At 37.7% G+C, this 21641-nt stretch overlaps 1 protein-coding gene across 2 annotated transcripts in view; it reads left to right on the top strand.

Moving 5' to 3' along the window:
- ADCY2 (adenylate cyclase 2) overlaps positions 1-21641 on the top strand; it is a 225566-nt gene that overhangs the window by 156621 nt on the left and 47304 nt on the right. For both annotated transcript variants that reach the window (XM_052782027.1, XM_052782036.1), the window contains 5 exons: positions 982-1025; positions 3645-3725; positions 8540-8609; positions 10709-10806; positions 18032-18116. In XM_052782027.1, coding sequence (XP_052637987.1) covers positions 982-1025; positions 3645-3725; positions 8540-8609; positions 10709-10806; positions 18032-18116 — 378 coding nt within the window. The remainder of the gene's footprint in view (positions 1-981; positions 1026-3644; positions 3726-8539; positions 8610-10708; positions 10807-18031; positions 18117-21641) is intronic.

The following is a 21641-nucleotide window of genomic DNA, read 5'->3' as shown; positions in this document are numbered from 1 at the left end:
AGAAACACTTTTGATACAGAGACATTCCCTGAGATTTATTGGCTATTTAGCCACATTCTCCATTTGGAACATGGCCAAACCTGGAGCAAAGGCTGTGAAGTTAGAATATCTCTGTGCTACCTGGAGTGGACTTCATTAGAAGAGTTCTCTGGGAACCATACTCACTGTAACATCTACCTTTTGAAGGTGCACTAACCACTCATCAGCTATGGCTGACAGCCTGAGTTTCGCAGTACTACAGTGCAATGTTACATCTCTTAAACTGAACAGAAAAGATTTCTTTTTAATTTTGGTAACACTATTTTACTACTGTCAGTAAGACACTGTCAGTCCACAGCTTGTACATTGCATTATCTTCCACCTCTAAAAAGTGCAAACATAAAGGTAAATTCTGATAGTTTTTAACATTCGCATTCAGTTTTGTTCCTGTTACATGGGAGAACATAGGACTGAGCGACCTAACCCATCTTCTTCAATAAATACAGTGCATCAGAATGCGGACTGTGATGTGTTCATTACAGAAGGTACCCAGCCATCACTATTAATCACAAAATAAATGTGGCTGCGATGGCTGCTATTGCTTATCAATAAAAATAATGACCATTGCCTGTATTTGGCCACTCAGGTTTGTTTTTTTCAAAAACACGTAACAGTGGTTTTTGCTGAAGCTGGCAGGAGTTTGGGCTACATTAAAACAGTGGTGACTTTGATGCAGTGACTTTCTAGTAAAGCAAAACATTCTTGGATTCAGACTGTTGTATTACTTATTCACAGTTTGTAATGATAGATCAGTTTGTCTCCAGGTCACTCCATCTTCACTCTTGGCTGGATTTTTCTTTTAGACAGTTTTAATCTAAAGCTAAAAGTATTTGTATTGGAAACTTTTCTCCTTACTTGACCCTATTTTCAACACTATTTTTAAAGCAACTTAATGTTTTCAAAGTCTGTTAAAATTCATATGTATTTTCTTTTGTTTTTTAGGATGTTCCCATGGGGCAATATCATTTTCAGCGTTGCAGAGAGAGGTAAATTAATTTTTAAAAAATCACTTATTCATATAAAGTCCATATAAATACATATACATTCATACGCATTCTTACATATATAAGGCATGCTTTCAAATATTGAGGGCCATTTCTCACCCAAACTATTTTTTGAGCTGATAACTCTTACATAGAGAAGGGCTATGGGAACAGATTTGGCAGACATATTACTTAGGAACTGCAAATACACTTCCTGATAACAAATAGCATTATTCTGAATAATGCCCATGTTGATGGGCTACTATTGATTTCTCCTAACAACCCAATTATTCTATCAGTGGGGAGAAAATTATATGCAGGTAAACTGAGAGGAGTCACAGACGGGTAAGAAAAGGGAAGATGGAAAGGGCTGTTAATATTATTTGTGTCACAACAGCTAATAATATGTACAAAAAAAGACATTTTATATATTTTGTTAATTGTTTTGTATTTGCATTGTGGTTTATTATTTCAAAGTCTGTAGTACATTTGCAGTAGTAAACATTCAAAAGGTATTTTGTGGTCATCCTGTAGTGCTCTTGCTACACAAAATGTCTGCAATATCACAATAGCTTTAAGTTTTCATTCTCCTGCTTGGTACTTCAATGACTAGGGCAAGATGGTGAGAAATGGAAACAGGGTTGAATGATATCTGTTTAAAAAACAAGCTTAGCACTGTCAGAAACCGGGAATCGTTATTTTTTATGTTAAAGACCTGGTAACCCTTCAGATAAAGTCTTTCTTGCAAAATTATAAGTAATATCACAAATACCATAAAATTGTTTGAAAGAACCCTTAAAAAAATTTGTATTTTTTTTGTCTTTGGTTATGCAAACAAGTCTGTCTGTCTGTTACTTCCCCATCTCTCTGCTTGGTAACTCTCTCCTCAACAAATCACTGGAGAGTTATGCAATTACCTAAAATATTGCTAAATTCCAGAAGATGAACAAGTTTTGACTGAATATGCATGATATTAATAAAAACAGTTTCTGATTTTAAAACTGAGCATTTACATTTGGACAGTATGTCAAAAGGACTTCCATCAGCCTTATGGTAAAAAAAAAGATCATTGCACTGTGGTATTTGCAAATAATGCAATTCTTTAAGATTGTGAGATGTTCTTGCTTTTGTTTTCTAAAGTGCACTCCAAAATATATCCAAAAGGTACAGATGTTACCATGTGTCTTGATACCATATTATGGAAGGAGTTTCTAGAAACATTACTGGAGTCTAATGTCCATAGTGAGGCATAGAACTAGGATACTAGATTAGCTAGTTAGTCATTCCCACAGGAGACAGCTGAAATGATAATAAGCACTTTGAAAATCAGTATTTTATTAGAATATGAAAATGTGGGGTTTGAAGCCTGACTGTAGGCTTCTGTTTGTGGCAGTCTTAGCTCTTACCTAGTTACATGGTAGTCTTATGTTGTTAGAGATCTGCCAAGAGGATCAAGTGTGATTAGGTAATGTCTCCTCACCTGTCTAGTTATTTCTCCTAGGCAGATTGTTTCATATGTGAAAAATAAGTTGTAAACACTTTCTTACCCAAGTTTGGTAGCATTGAATAGGCATGAAATCAGTTGGATTGTTTAAAGTTACTGTAAGTACACTAATACCATTTCTGTATGAATTTGAATCCTGCAACAGGTTATCTGTTTTGGGGACATAACCCAAAACTTGATGTTGAAGAAAATCCGTGTTACCTTTGACAGGGTTCAATTTGTAGGTTAAGAAAATTTCAGTAAGCAAAGAGTCAAATTTCAGATCTGACTGTTGACTTCTTACAAAACACTGTTACTGAGTTAACATTGCATTTAAGTTTTCAAGAGGCAGAGACATAATCTGGCAATACTTGAAATATTCCATTTTAAGGAAAGCGCAACTGCTGAAAGGACTGATGATGTTTACAGTAACATATGTTAGCAAAGACAAACCCATTCTGATGATCCTCTGTTGGGTTCATGCTGAGTCCAGTGAAAAGAAAAGATCCTTTTTTTCATTGCAGTTGTGCTATGAGTTATAAATAGAGAAACATGGCATATGTTTGAAACTAATTTCAGACTTGGTACTGAGTTTTCTTATTAAAAATAATAAAATATTTCCAAGATAAGAAGTGTTACCAGGCTCTCGGTCGAGAATACTTATTATGCCTCAGTGCACTAGCACATTATTGCTCATCATACCATTCTGACAAGGATTTTTAAAAATAACTACAAGAAACAGGAATGTTTTATGAATTTGAGCATATTCCCATTCTTTTTCATGAATTCATAACACTGTGGAAGACTTTCCTTCAACCAGAATTTCTTGAACTCTCTTGGTTTGTTTTTTTTTTTTACAAAATGTTTTCTTGTGTTGGTTTTTTCAGTGCTCCGTGACAGCTAAACTCTGGATTCTTTTGTGTGTGTGTGTGTCAGACTGTAGCTTATGCTGTCTTTGTTAAGAGCTTATTATGAGGCTCAGTGTGCCTGAAGCCTATAGCTGCTATTGCAGCATAAATGTTAAAAAATTGTGGTTATCCTCACAAGTTTATGCCAGCTATCACCCCATTGTTTTAAAGTTAATGTTTATTGACAGTGTAATGATTTTCCAAAGTAACTTCCCACATTTTTCATTTCAGAACGAAATCACAGAAAAGAAGGTTTGAGGAGGAGCTGAATGAGAGGATGATCCAGGCCATTGATGGAATCAATGCTCAAAAGTATGGTTTTATCCTCTGTTCTCTCCTTCCTTCAACTTTGACATAAATCTGCAACAGAGGGTACTATACTATTTAACAGAGGGTGTTTAATATTTGTCACTCCCGCATGCACACAGAAGCCTGAAAACAGTAAAGGTGTCACTAGGAAGCTCTGCATGTTGTGAAGGTAGGCTGTACAGTAACATTTTCTACTATATGGGATAAGAGTGCCTGTGAATCATGGTGTGACAGTTTTTGGCTTGTCTTGATCTTCATGGCAAAAGGATTTTTGCTCTGTAACTGTTTGTATCTGTACACTCATAGCTGTAACTCTGCGGAATTATCTCATCTGAGAGCAGAGAAGTAAGACACAAGAAATAGCTGGCTCGGGAATCAGAATGATGTGAAAATTGGTGCTTCACAATTGTCACAGAAACATCTCAGAATTAGAAACTTTCCCTAAAATCTTAGTTTAATATCTCTTTGTTTCAACTGGTTGGTTAATTTCTTAGAGAAGGCTAAGCTTGATGGCATATTGAAATTGTTGGGGGAGGCAACGTGGCATGTATTTTTTCTGTGTCCTAGGCAGAGCTGGAGGCGGTATTGATGTTCTCTGTTTGCTGGTGAATAGATAAGACAGAGAAAAATCAATACCAGTCCAAAATAAGTGTTCAGGTTTCTTATATTTATCTGATGAAATAAGGGAATTGCCCTTCAAAAATGTGGACAGTAATTGTGATGAATTACATGTTTTCCCCCCTACTTCTGTTACTCACAATCTTAATTAGCTGAGTATTACAGCTAATTATTAAATGCTTATATGTCACATTTGTTTTTTTGCATCTGATAGTAGTATTAAAAGGTACTTGGCTTTAGGAAAATATTTTTTAGTAATTATTTATAGAAAAGTGTTGATAGTTATAGGTCATACAAAGAATACAGTGAAAGAGGGTAGGTCATGTGATAGACAAAGCATTTTGATTATACTAGACTTGCCTAAAACAGCTATATAAATTTTGGCAAGTTTTATGTGTCTTCAGGTACACTTGCTCTGATAAGTGGATTGCAACAATGATGGTTTGATGTCAAAAGTAAAGCATCTGTATAAATGCATTAAAATAAAGTATTGGTGTGATGATACTGTATGTTCTTTTATCGCAGAGAATCCCTGTCTTATCTAATTAGTGCATAAAATTCAGAGAAACTTGGGGATAAAAGACATTTGTGTGATAAAAAAGCTTTCTGAAAAAGTTTCAGTGCATTTTGTGAATTACATGGGGAAGTGCAGAAAGATAAGGAATGATCTTATATATCAGAGAGGCTGAATGCCACCTTCCAAAACTAGATTCTCTACCTATCCCTGTATTGATTTGCTGAATGAATCACTTAAATGATATTATTCAGTCGGGTACCTGAGAATAAGTTGTCAAAAGTGCCGATTCCCCAAATGGCAAGTTAATTCAATAATATTTTAACTATGTGAATGCTAAGCACTCGGAAAAATTAGATAAAAGATTTCCTACATTTAGGACACAAAACTAATCATGTTTTTGTTTTCTTTATAATTGTGCGGGTTTTTTGTGCCTCAATTTTTGGCTGCAAAATGAAAATAACACTATCAATTAATCTAATGGAGAGGTTGTGAAGCTAAATCTTTTGCTTTTCTGAATCAAGAAGCAAACTTAGGACAATCTGGTATTTCTAAATGTTTTTAAGTGTAAAGTCTATGACTGAATGAAGAAAACTAAAAAAAAAACATTATTGCACATAAAATGTGGTATTAAAATTACCATTCTTTTAACCTTTTCAATTAGAAAATTGCATGAAAATGATTGAAAAGCAAACATTCCTTGTACAGAGACATTGTTTCTTCCACCCTGAGCTGTCAGCACGGTCTGACTTTCTCATCCCCGTTGTGTCATTCTGTGAAAAAAGTAACTGGTTGCAAGCAAATGGTCATAACATGTGGGTCTTTGGACATTACGTTCCCAGGTGTTTAACAGCCAGTAACTAGAAGATAAGGGAATGTAGATTCTGGATCCTCTTAGTCCAAGACAAAGCTGTAGTCCAAGTGAGTCACTGTTCTTACACAGTGTAAAATAGCGCAGTACCTATTGAAGTGGTGCCTCAGGTTTTTAAAGCAGCGTAGCGTTTTCTCTGGGCTCCCTCCCTCCCTGCTCTCCTGCTGGTTCACAAGCTAGCTTAGCTATCTTTCCACAAAACTGCCAAGCGCCACATGCACACACCGTCGGTAACTCGGGGCATCTGGGTTCAGTTCCTTCTTCTGGAATGCAAATGAAACTGTGGCATCTAGAAAGCAGCCCGCTGGCCTTATAGCATGATTCAGAGCAGTACATTTAGTTGGCAGTGCTCCTTGCAAAGTTGCAGTGAGGAAAGTTGTGACCTGCTTATTCATTATTATTCTATTAGAGCACTACATTAAAAGATACGTAAATATAGATTTAAAAGAGCAAGCGAGGAACAAAATTGCTTCTGTCTGTCAGCGGAGTGCCTTAGCCGTGAGGGTGTAACATCATGCTTTCTCCGCGTTTCTTTTCCCTGTACCTTGAACAAAGTATTCCTGGCTGCAAAGTGCCCGTCCTGCCGAGGAGGAGGATGAGCAGCCCTAGCTATGGCACCCTGAACCTTGGTGGTTAGGGGACTTCTGTAGGACATGGGATGGATGGATAGCAATCTGCTACTTAAATGTATACCTACAGAGGGAGCTAAACTAAAGTTATCTGCTCTTTGGTAAGTAGGTTGCTATGTTCAAGAGACACACTCTCTTTCCTCTCTTTTTTCTTTAACTGCTCTGTTCTGTGCAAAATTTCTTGCTGTACATTGTCAGTCAGGACAAGCCCTATCAAACCCCACATCTCTGTGGGTACAGGCAGAATTCATCTGGCTGGCTCTGTTGTTCCTTAAATTGCAAAAGAATGTAAACAGAAATTGGGTACCTAGCTTCCCAGGAGGCATATCCCCACGTACTTGCAGATACTTTGGTAACTTTTAGGCTCATCAGGGACTCAGGCTGTAGGCAGAATTTTTCAGCCCTTTTCTCTGTGCCAGAGGTATGTGGCTTTGTGCTCCCTCTTCTGTGCTTACTCTCCACTTCCATTTGTCTGTGTTACACTCTTTGCCTCATCTCAGACCTCCCGGCACCTGCTACCTAAAACCAGTATAGCTTTTTCTGGGCTTTAAAGTAGAACTAAAAGCTCCAGAAAACGTGAGCTTGTAATGTGGAGTATGAGGCAGCATTTGCTCTAACTGGCACTACTGACTTCACATGCGATCAAGTGTGTACAGACCAGATTAGGCCTTTGGGAGTAGGTCTGCAGACAACTTTTTAGCAGTGTGGTAATGGTAATTAAATCAATCTGCCTGTCAGGTACCATAAGAAAAAAATGGGAAATGAGTTAACAGTTTGGAGAAGAGGGTTACTTTTTGTTCGATTTCTATAACTGAATGGAAAAAGACTTGCACTTAATTTTCACAGTTTGCCAGAAATATTCTACAAACTGAATGTTTTCTCCAGTAGGTTACAGCTGGACCCAAACAAAATCATGCTATATGTACAACAGCCTATCATATCTGTTTCTTCTCAGAATCCTGTGATCAGACATAGCCACTGCAGAGCAAACTGGGAAATATATTTTTAATTAACATACCTAGAGCTGAATATGTTTTCAGCACCTTTTTATAACGAAACTGCACAGGAACAGGGACAGTCTCACAGGCAAGGAAACAAATATTTCGGATTTCATAAATCAAAGCTAATAGCTTACACTCCACTCTGTCCACTCCTGTTCTCCCAGGACCTTAATTTAGGATATATTCCACTGTGGTTTGCTGCTGCTACTTATTTGCATTGCAGCCTGTCAGTTGAGACAGATTCCCTTTTATTTAGAAGTCATTAGCTACACTACTAGTTTAGAGCCTGATTTAAAGTTATTGCTCGAAAGGTTGCAAAAAAGCCCTGCTATTATTGGTCAAGCTCAAATGTTGCATGTTCACAGAAGTAGTCTGCTGAAATATTTTCTTCAAATTTGTCTAGTCCCCTTAAGGTGCAAGCAACCTAACCCTCTTAAAATTTAAATACTCTGTTTCTTTCCAAGTGTCCATTAAAATAAATGTAGAATTTCATATTAGAACATTTCATTTTGTAAAGGTTCTGTCAAGCTTTTGTCAAGATTCACTTCTTTTAAAATAGATTTGTCACTTCAGTGCAACTACTTATTTTATTTTGTATTTCTCATCTTTAAGCAGAAAAGAAGTTTTTATAATCAGTAAAAAGATCAAAATCTACCTCTAGAGTACAGGGTCATGGTCAAGAGACTAATACAGCTCAAAGACAAAATCACCCCACCTCTTTTAATAATGTTTTTTACATTTTCGTTCAGAATAGAAGTTCGTAAAGTGTGATTTACCTGCCACTCTTGCATATTGTAACAGTGCGCTTCTTAAAGGTACCTTGTGAAGGACTGTTTTCATCTCAGGTTCTCTTCTGTGCACTGGATATAATAATAGTGTTTTGGACATGAGTGGCATATCAGTGTCAGAATTACATCATAGAAATCTCTCCCTTGATTGTCCTTAGGAATGATTCACAGAAAAAATGGCTCATCTGAGCTTTTGTTTCATGTGTAAGTTAGCAGTAGAAGCCAAAAGGGAGAGGGGATTTGTAGTTTCCGCTTTTACTGTCAGTGCAATTCACCATACACATTGCAATACACAAGAACTTGCTTTATTCAAAGTGATTTTATTTTACTGCATTTCATAAAAAGACAGGACTACTTTATTCTTATGTCAATTATAATGTTCCTTTTCTCTTCTAGGCAGTGGCTTAAATCTGAAGACATTCAAAGAATATCACTTCTTTTCTATAATAAGACTCTGGAAAAAGAAGTAAGTTATTTTCACTGCAAATTCACAGTTGATTCCTTCTTTGCCTCATCCTAAGCGAGGCTCGTATCCCTTATTTTTGTGACACAGAGCCATTGCCACAGCACCTCACCTGCAGGGAGAAGTGCTCAAACCTTACAATAATATTTTAGTTCATTTATGGAAGAAATTTTATGAATGTGATGTCTGAGACTGCTTTCCTGTTTGTAGGGCTCTTCAGTTCATTTGAATTTCTTGAAATTTTCATGGTCTCGCCGAAGTGGGAGGAGGTTTGATAGTCCAAATTTGATGTAGCTGGAGCAAAGTATTCCTAAGTTCCATCACCTACATCCTCAAAAGGCATTTATCAAACTCCACTGGTTTTGGTTTTTTTTTCCTTTAACCATGTCTCAAAGACTCCACCTGTAGTAATGATAGTCTTGTAATGATATCAGTTACTCATTAGTTTTCTCCATATGCACTTGCTGCGCACAGTCATTCCAGGGAAACAATACTATAAATGTATTTTTAAGAAAAATGCCTAGCTGTCTTGGATGCAACACACTAAGTGTTCTTCTGGCTAATATGTTTGATAAAACATGTTTGAGACATGTATGTACAGATGGAGTAAATGATATTGTTTCTAGTCGTTGGAGTAATGATCAGAATGAAAGATCCCTCCCTTTTAGGTGACTGTCATGACCACTAGCCTGGAAAGTCAGGCCTTTTCTTTGATTTATGGCCGTGTAGAGCTTGAGTGTATTTCTATATACTGACACAGCTTCAGCAGGAAGACTGGAGGGTTGCCTCTTTCTGCTTTCTACCCTAAGCATAGGGTAGCTGATAGCTGAACAGTTATGCTGTCCTTCAGGGAAGTAAGAGGTAGGTTTGACCACAACTGGCTGGATAAGTGAGTGAACCTGATGAGAATGGGGTAGAGGAAGTATTACCGTACTGTGTTCACACTGTACAGCATAGGTGCAAGTATCCTCTGGGTCCCATGTGGTGGTAAAATACATATTTAATTATTTTTGTAGATATCTTTCAGTTCAAGGCATCTGAAATAATTTTCAGATTCTTTCACGGCTCAGCAGAATAGTGTTCTTACGGCCAGCTGCCAAAGGCATGTGTTGTACACCCTTGGCGAGGCATTCGGGTGAAAGAGGTTTCAAGGCTTGTTGAGGCTGTTTAGAAGATGGCATGAGAGAGAAGCAGCTACACCTGATGTGGTTGCATCTGTAGTGTTGAAAGGGTACACTGAGTGGATCAAAGGGGTGCCTAGGAGCACATTCAGATTTTAATGTGGGTGGTACTAACCGATAAATTCTGAAAGAGAACTTGAGAGAAAACCATCATATGTGCACTTCGGACAATCAGGGAATCAGGACTTGGGAGAAAATCAGGGAGCTAAGTTATTCGGCTGTGTCAATGCTCTCTGTAGGAGCCTAATCTCTTTTAGACTGTAGAATGCTATGGAACGGCAAAGAACTAATTGTTCTTTCAGATTTGGCTTTTTAATATCTTTCTTCACTCTCTTTTAATGACTCACCAGTCCAGTCTTGACTTTAAAGAACTCAGTCAGAAGCCTGCTTTTGATTTAAACAGGAGCTTTTTAAGACCTGTAGGACCTGAAAGTACAGCAAGGTAATAAAGCAAAATAATTATTTAACCTAAGGAGTGAGTTGCCTGACTTAATTGGGAAATGTCTGGAGAAGTGTGAAACACTGAAATGAATTTACAGGTGGGTTGGAATTTTTTGAGATTTCAACAGCAGCTCAAGGTCCAAAATTCCTAAAAATATTTTTAAAAATGCTTTCACTTTTTTTTTTTTAAATTAAACTTTTTATGATGAGTTTGGGATAGTCCTGTTCTGCAGAGGAACAAGGCAAAACCATTTGATGTGGCTACTTAAGCTGTTCTTCAGGAAGTAAAAGGATTCAATGCTATGCCTGACAATCTCTAGCCCTATGTAAGTGGATGTGGAAGTCATTGAACAACAGGAAATTTACTGTTGCTAAAGACTGCTTATACCTATCTGCATCTTTAAGCTGAAATTTCAGTTGGGTGATATTTTACCTGCTTTGGAAATTGTATTTTTTAACATTTGCTTTTTTTTCTTCTAGTATCGAGCAACTACTCTGCCTGCATTTAAGTATTATGTGACTTGTGCCTGTCTCATATTCTTCTGCATTTTTGTTGTGCAGATTCTGGTATTGCCAAAGTAAGTGATATTTAACATGTACTCATTCCTATGTATATTTGGTTATTAATGTAAAAAATAAAAATGTATAAGTAAAAAATTTTTTAATTATCAGATTACAGAGGTCAGTTCATGGAAATGAAATTGAACAGAGAAGATTCAGGATTTCAGCCCATTTTCAAAGTTAGGCTTGTTTCTAATTTTAAACACTGTCAATAGCGTGGTGCCAATCGTTAGTATCAATTCTTCATTCATTTTAGTTTTTCTCTTTGCTTTTAAAAATGTGTGATGATGACAGGAATGAAATTCATATGTGTAAAAAAAAAGTAATACAAGCTATAAGTTTGTGCAGCTAAAATTCCATGTAAAATAAGTGTGACAATTGGACGTTGAAGTGGGATAAAATGGATTGCAGAATTGGGACTGTGATTAAATAAATGTATTTAACATATTACTCTGATGATACTGCTCTATTCAGCATGCAAACAGAGCATTACTATTCATAAAATGTGTCTTTTAAAAACTAATTTTAAAATATTATAATAAATTGCTGGAATAGTTATTTTTATCAGAATGTATATATTATGAACTAATTTATATTCATGCATATAAATCAGCTGTCTTTCTATCTATGCATATTCTGGAAAGGCTGAGAAAACTGCAATACAGTTCCAATAAAGAATATTTTATTAGACTTCTTAAAATGGAATTTTTGTGTTGATTGTTTACATAGTGGAAAGTTGATATTTGTTTTATAGCAATTGTTTCCAAAGCCAACACTGTATATTCCCTGTGATACAGTAATTTCTTCACTCATAGTCTTTTCTCCTGTGCAACACTTTGAGGACTAGTATTTATAACCTCAGTTGATTGATTGGTCTTGTGCTGTAGTACTTACTCACATTTTAATTCAAAACCAGAAGGAACTGTTAGGTCATTATAAATTGACTTTCCATACTGCAGACTTGTTTTATAACATGTATAAAGTTTTATGGACTTCTATTCAGACCTTAACAGCATTTTCCTTGCAAAGGGTTTCCCAGCTACTTTCTAACATGGAGGCACAAGCCGCAAAGGGACACTCTATCAAGAGTTCAGCAGTATCCTGCACATGGTTCGGTCTGACTTTAGGCATTACTGTTGCAAAATATGAAATTAAGACTCATGACTAATTTTATTTGTCATTTTGCATGAGTATAATTTACAAGCTCATACTATATTTTGATTAGTACAGGAATTAATTCAGGGAAATTCGTGGTTTGTGATATACCAAAAACCAAACTTGGATCTAACTAGACCCTTCCAGCAGTATGATTTATGAATCTGTTTTTATGTTTTGATTTCAGTCATGAAAATGAATCTAGATTTATCACTTATCATACATGCAGTAAGTTGCTCATTTTGCTATATCCTTATTATGTCTCTTAAACCAATTGTGTAGCTCATTAAAATATATCAGATACTTGAAATTGGTGAACTCTAGGGAGCTGTATTCAACTAAGGAAAGAGTCCTCCAACTTGTGAAAGCATATGCTGATATCACATGATATCTTTCTAACATCAGAGCAAAAGATACACAGGATTTACCATTTTCATTACCAAAATGTAAATTATCTTTTGGTCCTTTTATAGGGCTGCATATTAAATTGTAAAAGCAAGAGTGTAAAATCAGGTATTACCAACATGAATGGTGTTCAGCTTCAGGGGGTCTGTGGATTAGTTTCAGAGATGGAAAAGTGGAAGACAGAAAGGCAAGGTATTATACAGGCATCTTCATCTTTGCTGGAAAACTGGGAGCATTGCAAATTAAAAAAAAAAGTTGAAAAATCAGCAGCATATGTAGTCATCACAAATGTAGCTGAAATTGAACATACTCCAGTGCCACAAATGTTATTTCCTTCCAGCAAAAAATAAATAAATAAAAAATAAATAAATCGTAGTTTAGTCTAAAATTCTATCTAGCCTTTTTGTTTTCTTCCAAAAATTCTACAGGATTTTTAAATGGTGATCTAATGAAGACAGGGAGATAAATGACATCTGTCATTGGGGTTTATTGATTCACTGTTCCAGTAATCTGGTTTTGCAGCAGTGTAATGTCATTGATTTCTGTGCAGGCACACCACCTGGTGCTTTAAAGTAGATTTGGAGATATTTCATAGTAAGTAACATCCAGCAAGTTGCAAGTAATATCTCCAAGATCACGAGACGTTTATTTCAAGGCTGAAACAATTTACTAATGTTTTAATTTTCCCAGTGTCAATAAACTGATGTGGTGTTTTCATAATAAACTTTACACAAAGTGGTAAATATAAACTTAATCAAGTAAACAATATCTTGGGGTGAAATGTAAGTCATTATTGTGACATTAAAATGCCAGCAAATCTTGGATCATTACATTTCCTCAGAACAGGCCTTCAGTGGCTCTCTAGCATTCTTGGTTTACCAAGTGACAGAAGTATCTCTAGTAATTCACGACAACCCTAGGTTCTTTATTTAGGGAAACAGTCAACTAACATGGAATTGGCAGTGTTGTTTTTTGAAACGCAGACTGGTGAATTGATGAAAGTATATTCCCATTGAATAGGCATTACTTCTTGTGCTGTTCAAGTAAGGGATTTATTTGGGGCTGCATTTAAGATTCTTCCCCAGCTTTTGCTTTCTGAGGCTGCTGTGTTCAAGAAAGCAGGTCCTTTTGTCCTGATTCATGCCAAAATAACAACCATCTTGTTCTACCCATGGAAGGTGGTTAGGAGGCCTTAGCATAGTATTTCCAGTCAGGCACAGCTGAATTTCTTTGTAGAAAAGGTAGTACTTCAAAACTTTGAAAGCAGGCGTGTAAAATAGAAGACAGTATAAATGGAAGAAAACCATCATTACTAGCTATTTTTCTGCTGTCTCTAATTTTAAAAAACCTCAAGTGGCATTATAATACTCAGATGGTTTTTCTTAACGCTGAAACTGCCATACAGCTAGTTGACATAGCCATGGAATTCATTGATGGCTTAGTGAAAGCATCAGTCAAATTAAGAAAGAAATAGCAACTCTTAGATACCAAAAAAGTCTGAATGCAGTATTGCCTTGTATAATTGTCATTTTTAATTGCTTCATTATGATTTTAGCACCTCAAGAGAATTTGCAATCAAATAGTTCAAAACATGAATGTTAATTACCTGGCAAGCTAAAGAAATTCTCTACATCCCATTAAGGGAGATGTGCCATAAGTCACATATTTTCCTAAAAGTTACAAAAGTGTAGAAAGAATATGTTCTCTTCTCCATTTTTCAGTATCTTTATATTCATAATATATTTTTATTTTTGAGTTAAAATGTTACCAACAAGACATAATTATGTATAAGTACAATTTTTTTTTCCAAGCTCGTACCACCTGATGAAAATTAATTATTCAAAACAGGTATTTACTGATGAAACGAGAAGATGAGGAGGATAGCCAAGATCATGAATTATTTCGACTTGGAACTATCTGAAGCCTGGGAAGTTCTCATATTGTTTCCTCAATTTTAAACTCTGTCCCTCTGTAGGTTATTGTCAAGGGTTGTCCTGTTAGGGTTCCTGGTGGGGCACTGTAGCAGAGAGCAGACCTTTCAGAAATGAGGGCATTCCTTGAAGCATAGGAAGAGGCAGGTAAAAACTTTGCTGCTTATGGGATCCCAGGTGGTCTTCTGACAAAATGCTTTGCCCACATCTGTCAATGCAATGCATTTGGTGACTTGTGCAATGCTTTTGATGGCTGTAGATGATAAAGGGGAGATTAGTTTACTGCGAAGACCTGTACTGTTTTTGTAATGCTCCAGTGACAAAAAAGAAATGCATGTTATGGCTCCCCTATGGTCGTTGCCTCAAATGAGGCTTGTTTATGGTGGCACTTAATTTTTAGTAATTTGCTTCCCATTATAGCATTTTCAGCCCACTTCTTTCATTCTAAGGAGCATGTCGTGGTTTCAGCCCAGCCAGTAACAAAGCACCACGCAGCCGCTCACTCACTGCTCCCCCCCCAGCCCTGGTGGGATGAGGAGAAAATATAAAGAAAAGCTCGTGGGTCGAGACAAGGACAGGGAGGGATTGCTCACCACTTGTGGTCACGGGCAAAAGACAGGCTCAACTTGGGGAAAAAACAAAATCAATTTAATTTGTTACCAATCAAGTCAAAACAATGATATTGGGAAGTAAAACCAAACCTTGGAACACCTTCCCCTCAGTCCTCCCTCCTTCCCGCCTCAGCCCCACTCCCGGTTCTCTCTCACCAGGGGAGCAGGGGACGGGGGCTGGGGTCGGTTCCTCACCCCTTGTCTCTGCCGCTCCTTCCTCCTCAGGGGGAGGAGGGACTCCGCGCTCGGCCCCTGCTCCAATGCGAGTCCTTCACACGGGCTGCAGTCCTTCCGTCGCAGACCGCTCCAGCGCGGGCTTTCCCACGGAATCACGGCCATTGTGGGCGGCCTCCGCTCCCCTCCACAGGCCGGGGGGGACAGCCTGCCACCTCAACGCGGGCTGTGGGGGCATCCCCTCCTCCTTCCCTGACCTCAGTACCCACAGAGGGGTTCCTCTCCCATCCCAATCCCCCACTCCCTGCAGGTTTCCCCTCTTAAATCTGCTCTCCCACAGGTGTTTCCACTGTCACTGACGGGCTCGGCCTGGGCCTGTGGCAGGTCCGGCTCCGAGCCAGGGGAGCTGCCAGCAGCTTCTGACAGGAGCCGGCCCTGCGGCCCCCTCCCCGCTACCAAAAAAACCCGCACCACACAAACCCATAACAGAGCAGTATGAAACTATTTCAGCTTAGCCTAACTGAAGCAGAAGTCCTGCTGTTCCCAGAAAAGAAGGGGGTGTGGGGAGCAAAAACCTTACAACTTTTTTTTCTGTATTCACCGCTCAAATCTGGATTCTAAGATACCACTTTTCCTTATCCTCAGTCCTTTTCTCTTTGTCCTGATAATCAGAATCTTGTTCAACTTGCTATGTAATTCTTTTTCTTGTGCCACTTCAATAACATCATTGATCATGTAAAAGCTACAAAGGCCTTTAGTTCTTGCCTGTTGCCCGCGTGATTAAGTACTGTTTGCATAAGCTCTCCTTATGCCATGTTAATTTTATTTCCCTTGCTCTCCGGTTTCTCTCAAAAACATCTTCATTACTTCTTCTACCAGGATGCACTCCAAACTTGACTCATAAGGCTATTCTTGTGTTGAATCATTTCTTAAGGTGTGCAGGCTCCTTTTTTGTATCCTTCGTATCAGAGAAAGAATAGCAATAGTTTGAAACGCAGGAATTGTTACTTGAATCTTACTGAAGGACATACATGATTGGACGTGTTTAGGCATATATAAAAAATAAGCCTGTTAATTATATTCCTTTTCCTTCATCTCTTCTGTTGCTTACTAGATTTTAAATTTCGAAGAGTAGAGACTGTAGTTTTACATATTCTGATGTACAGTTTACTGTCTCAGTCTCGATGAGAAATTCTTGGAGAACATGTATTCATAAGCAATAATGATTTTCAAATAACTTCTAAATGAAACATTATTTCAAGATTAATATATGTTGTGAATTGCCAGCTGTTTGTTTTTCATCAGCTGTTCACATCAGCCCAAAATCTGATGAATAATTAGCATATAAGAGGCTCTCTGAATGATTGGCAGGGAAGCTCCTAAATTACTCTCCAAAATGCTTTTAATGGCAGCAATATGGCATCAAATTGGTTTGTGAAGTTAATGCTTTCTTGTTCATTCCTGAAAATAGCTTCTCTAACACTGTTGTTAGATCAAAATATTTTCCAATATTTGTATGTAATCTAAGGAAATTGTTCCATAGAGTTCTACTCCTGAATTTTTAGTATTATAGTTTCTAAAATGTATATATTTGAATTTACATTGGCATCTCTCAAGAAGAGATGTATGCTTTTATTAATAATGTTTTTTAATTCTGAATCATACATTTATGGAGGAGCTAGCTTAAAATGTAACATTTATTACAGTTTTGTGGAAAAAGCAAGGGATATAAAACTTATTTCTAGAACGTCATGCCAATATTTCTAGCATATAAGGTTTGATAAAATAAGATATTTGCTGGTGCTCAAAGGAGTTGAGAGATATTTTTTAATGTTGTAAAAATGTCAAATCTGTGGTTAAAACTGAAAGCAGACGCTCAGGTGAGAGACTTCATGATGTCATCTAGTTCCCTTGCTTAAACAACTCAGTTGGTCCAGAGCTTCTGATCTCTTCTTGGCATTCATTAAACATAATTAGGTCCCACCGCATCCTTCCCTAGGCAGCCATGCTAAGTAGCTCTCATGTGGTGCCTGATGGAGCAATTACACTCAACTGTGGTATTCATATAGAGAGATTTCCACATTTGTGGAATGAATGCATGCATGGATTGTTACTGTATCCCTGTTTCTGTTTACTGAGTATCCACTGATGCTATTTTGGGTAGACTTTCCTATTTATAACACACAAGAAAAGGATGAGCTAGAACATGTGAGTAAGGATGATTTCAGGGAGAGTATAGATTACTCAATTTTTTTAATCTAAAGTCTGTTGATGTTTTTCTTTTTTCTTCATGGTGTTTAGTTTTCCTTGTATCCTGTCCTCCGATACTTCAGAATCTACTGGCCAGCCAGTCACATTTGATACAAAATGGAGTTTTCAAAGGTGTTGAAACCTAATCCATTCATGAAATAGCAGTCACTGTATTAGGGCCCTTGCTGACTGAGAGGCTGCAGCATCACAGATACCACAGGTTCTAGCCACAAGACACTGAAAACTGGACATCACTGTCCCATGCTATTGCTTTTCTACCTTTGTGGGGGAATGTATACAACCAACAAGTTAATTTTGTGTATCTATTAGACTCTTAAATTATTATAAAATCAACAGCATAAAAATAAAGCAATAAGAAGCTTCTTTAATACAGGCTTTCTAAAGTAAAAACAAAACGTTGCTGCTGTTAATGCACTCTGTCATTTAAATTAGTTGTGTGGAAATTATTATCTTCTCATGGTAATAGTTTTACAAAGTCAGAGTTAAAGCCAATTCAAGCATTCCTGAGTTGACAAAATGGCAGGAAAAAGGCCTGTCATTCTGGTAAGGATTGGAATTGCTTTTCCACAGTGTTGATGTTTGGAAGTTGCAACTTGCACGTGGTAATTTTTTGTATCATCAGTATTATACACAAAGGAAGGTCATACTACAAATGTGTAACAGAGAAATTAATACATGTTTTCCTTTTCTTGTAGAACATCTCTTCTTGGAATTTCATTTGGGGCTGCATTTCTCTTGCTTTCCTTCATTTTGTTTATCTGCTTTGCTGGACAGCTTTTGGTAGGTATTCAAGGAAATGTAATCCAGTAGTTAATGGTTTCTTTTAAATAACATGTTCTGATTTTGCCAAGTCACTCTGCCTTTGCAGAGTACCAGTTAAATGAGAAAAACTTGCATGCACAGGCTTCTGAGGACATTGTTTTGTCAGTGTTAACTTGCTGTAAAATGTCCTCATTTATCTGAAAAACAGAATATGCCAGTGCAGTGACCGTCTGTACCTACACTGATATTCTTTTTCCCCCATGAAGCTGGATCCTCTGAGAGGTTTGCATTATTGTTTGATTGATTGTCTTTTCAAAAATTTTTGTTATTGTGCTTAGAGGGGTTGACTAATCTTATCAATGCTTTAATTTGGGGGAACTGTGTATTTGTTTAAGTGTTGTATAAGACCATTATCTGAGTTTAGAGACTATTTCATGATAACAATTTAATTTGATATATAAAAACTTTATAGTAAAATTCTAATTTTGCCATTGAGTGGTCCAGGTGTTACTGGTGCCTATTAGTGTACCAGATAATGTGCTGAATTTGAGAATTTCATTTAATTCAAGATTTGGGCAAACCTTTCAGCATTTCACAGTATAATTTACAAATATTATTGTCCTCCTTTCAGTTATTCTGAAATAGATCCAACATATAACTCCATCTAGAACAAGGTATTTCAGGATTTGTAAGAAAGTGAATGCAATTTGAATTTGGCGTGTGATCTGGAGTAAAACTATCTGTATACTTGTCACTTAATCCCCACTTCTCTATCTTTACATCTTTCCACAAGCTCCCGTAGAGAAAGCTGAGAGAAATATCTTTTACAAAAAAGCAAAACATGCACATAGGAAAGACAATTACATCACTATGCAGTAAAACAGTAAGGAAAGGTGGCCTGGCAGTTAAAGCAAGAAACAGAGGAAGCGGGATTTTATAATTTCTCCCTCTTCCCTTGAGAGGCTTGTAATTAACCAGGACATGTTTTTAAGAAAGTGTAATTAATGTACATTTCAGTTGTCTTTCCAATAAGGTAGGGATGCTGCCACTGCTCAGGAATTTATCTGAGATATAATGCAACAGTATTTTTAAATATTTTAAATCCTTGGAGTGAGGTCCTAGAGGTGTTGCTGTTATGTAACAGCAAAAATTAGTTCTCATGTAATGTCATACTTGATTGCTGTTTGTTATTGACATAAGAGTAAAATGATGGAGTCAGAGTACTGCCGTTGAATAAGCAAATTAAAAAAAAAAAAAAATCCTTCAAGGAAAAGCCAGCCTTTTTCCTGTAGGAAAAAGAGGTGCCAATGAAATGGTATGAAGAAGTGCTGGGACATAAACTCTCCTGGGGCTTTTGTTTATAGTGTAGCTTAGGAGGAATACAAACATATTTTTCTGCATTTAAAGGGATGGCTAAGCAAATATCCCAAGTCAGAGTTGAGGAGTTGTACCGCTTGAATAGTATCTAACACCTACTTTCAATGCTGTTTTTCCTATGTCTTGTACGTGCTGTAAATACTTCCCAGAAATGGACACCTATTATTGCATTTCTGTTGACTTGCAAGATGTCATGTTCTAACCTAAGTAGCTTGAAGAGGGGCTATTTATGTCTAGGGGCTCTTATGTCTTTACGAGTTCTGCTGTTCTAATGCAGAAGCTATGCTGCTAAGAAGCCTTTCAGCAAGTAAGTTATGACCATAGTTGATGCAGTGCTCTTTCCTTCATGAGCGTGGCCATAGTTCTGTAAGGTGATGGATGAGAGGCAGCTAACAAAGGAGGCAGTAGGTTTATCTTTCCCCTGTCCTCTCCCTGAGATTTCTTCCTTCATGTCAAAATCCAAGTATTTTTTTGCAGCTTTAACCACAGTGACACGCTATGTTATGTTTCAGTAGCATGTCCATTGCAGTATCTGACCCATAATTGTAAATGCTTCCATTCCAGAAGAAAAAGCCTGAAATTCTCAAGTGAACAAGTATCAGTATCTGGGTTTTAACGCTATAGTGTCAGTGTTAACAGAAATCACACTTTATTGTCCTAATCCCAATTGGGTTTAGGTTTGGGATATTTTTTGCCAGTGTGGGTTTTTCCCACCTCTTTGTCTTAAGGGGTACATTTTGGATTCCCCTGCAGAATGCTTGTAGTAAATGTGGATGTGCTTGTGTGTACACACACCTGCATGTAATCACAGAGTTTAAAATCACCAAAGATCTCTTTTCTAAAAATGTACAAAAAAAGAAGAGCATTTTTGGGGCCTGACTGCCCCTGACAGATGAACTGTGGTGGGTTAGCCTTGACTATGGGCCAGACACCCGCCCAGCTGCTCACTCACTCTACCTCCTCAGCGCGACGGGGGAGGAAAATAGGATGAGAAAGCTCGTGGGTTGAGATAAAGGTAGGGAGATCACTTACCAATTACTGTCATAGACAAAGCAAACTCGACTTGGGGAAAATTAATTTAATTTATTGCCAATTAAAATAGATCTGGGTAGTAAGAAACAAAACCAAACATTAAAGCCACACCATTCCTCCCCCCTCTCGCAAACTCAGCTTCACTCCTTCGCTCCAGACTCCTCTACGTCCCCCCAGGCAGCACAAGGAGGGGTGGCAGGTGGTCAGTACCTAGCCATTTCCCTCTGCTGCTCCTTCCCTTCATGCTTTCCCCCTGCTCTGGCGTGGGGTCTCCACAGGCTGCAGTTCCTTCAGGAACACCCACCTGCTCCAGCACGGGTCCTCCATGGACCGCAGTGTGGACATCTGATCCAGCACGGAGCACCTCCTCCTCCTCCTTCTCCTCCTCCTCCTCCCTCGGTGTTCCCTCCGCTCTCTCTGCCTGACATTTTCTGCCCTTTCTTACCCAGGCTTTCCCCGAGGTGGCCGCTCGTGGCTGAGGGGCTCAAAACAAAACAAAACAAAACTCCAGACTGCAATGCTAAAATTACTAGCGCTTACGGAATTTAATTACAATATTGTAAGAAGAGATTTATACTCGTTCTTTCACTCTGAGTTTATTATTAGTTGATTTTACTGTTTGGCAGCACTGCAGTGGGGTCCAACTCAATCTGTTGTGGAGCGATAACATCAGCCATTAAATAAGAATAGGAATATTATTCCTATTAATAAGAATAGGAATAGTTTCCATCAAATGATGCGACAGAGTGGTAGGACAAATAACGTGGTTACAGACTTCCAGCAGATCCTGCCTTTGCGGCGTGTCATCCCCTGCCGCTCTTGGGCAAACAGGCCGAGGGCAGGGAGGGCTGACCATTCTCATAGAAACAGTCATTTCCCCATGGGCATTAAACCTTCATCAGTCCTAGCTAAAATTGGCATATGTCCTGAAACTTGAAGTGGATTTATAGCTTTTCTAGTCTAATTACTTCTTTGTCCCTATGCTTTTTTTTTTTTTTTTACTTTTTTAGATAATCACAATATTCGGACTTAAATCTTAAGACTATGAGTATTTTTGGTCTTAAAGATCCTTTCTGGCTTACATTTTCATATTTTAAATGTTGGCTAATTCTTTTTTATTAGTTTTGAATATTT

This window comes from Harpia harpyja, chromosome 1 (assembly GCF_026419915.1).
Source record: "Harpia harpyja isolate bHarHar1 chromosome 1, bHarHar1 primary haplotype, whole genome shotgun sequence".
Classification (NCBI taxonomy): domain Eukaryota; kingdom Metazoa; phylum Chordata; class Aves; order Accipitriformes; family Accipitridae; genus Harpia; species Harpia harpyja.
The sequence above is the reverse complement of the archived record's forward strand: the minus strand, read 5'-3'. Positions and strand labels throughout refer to the sequence as shown.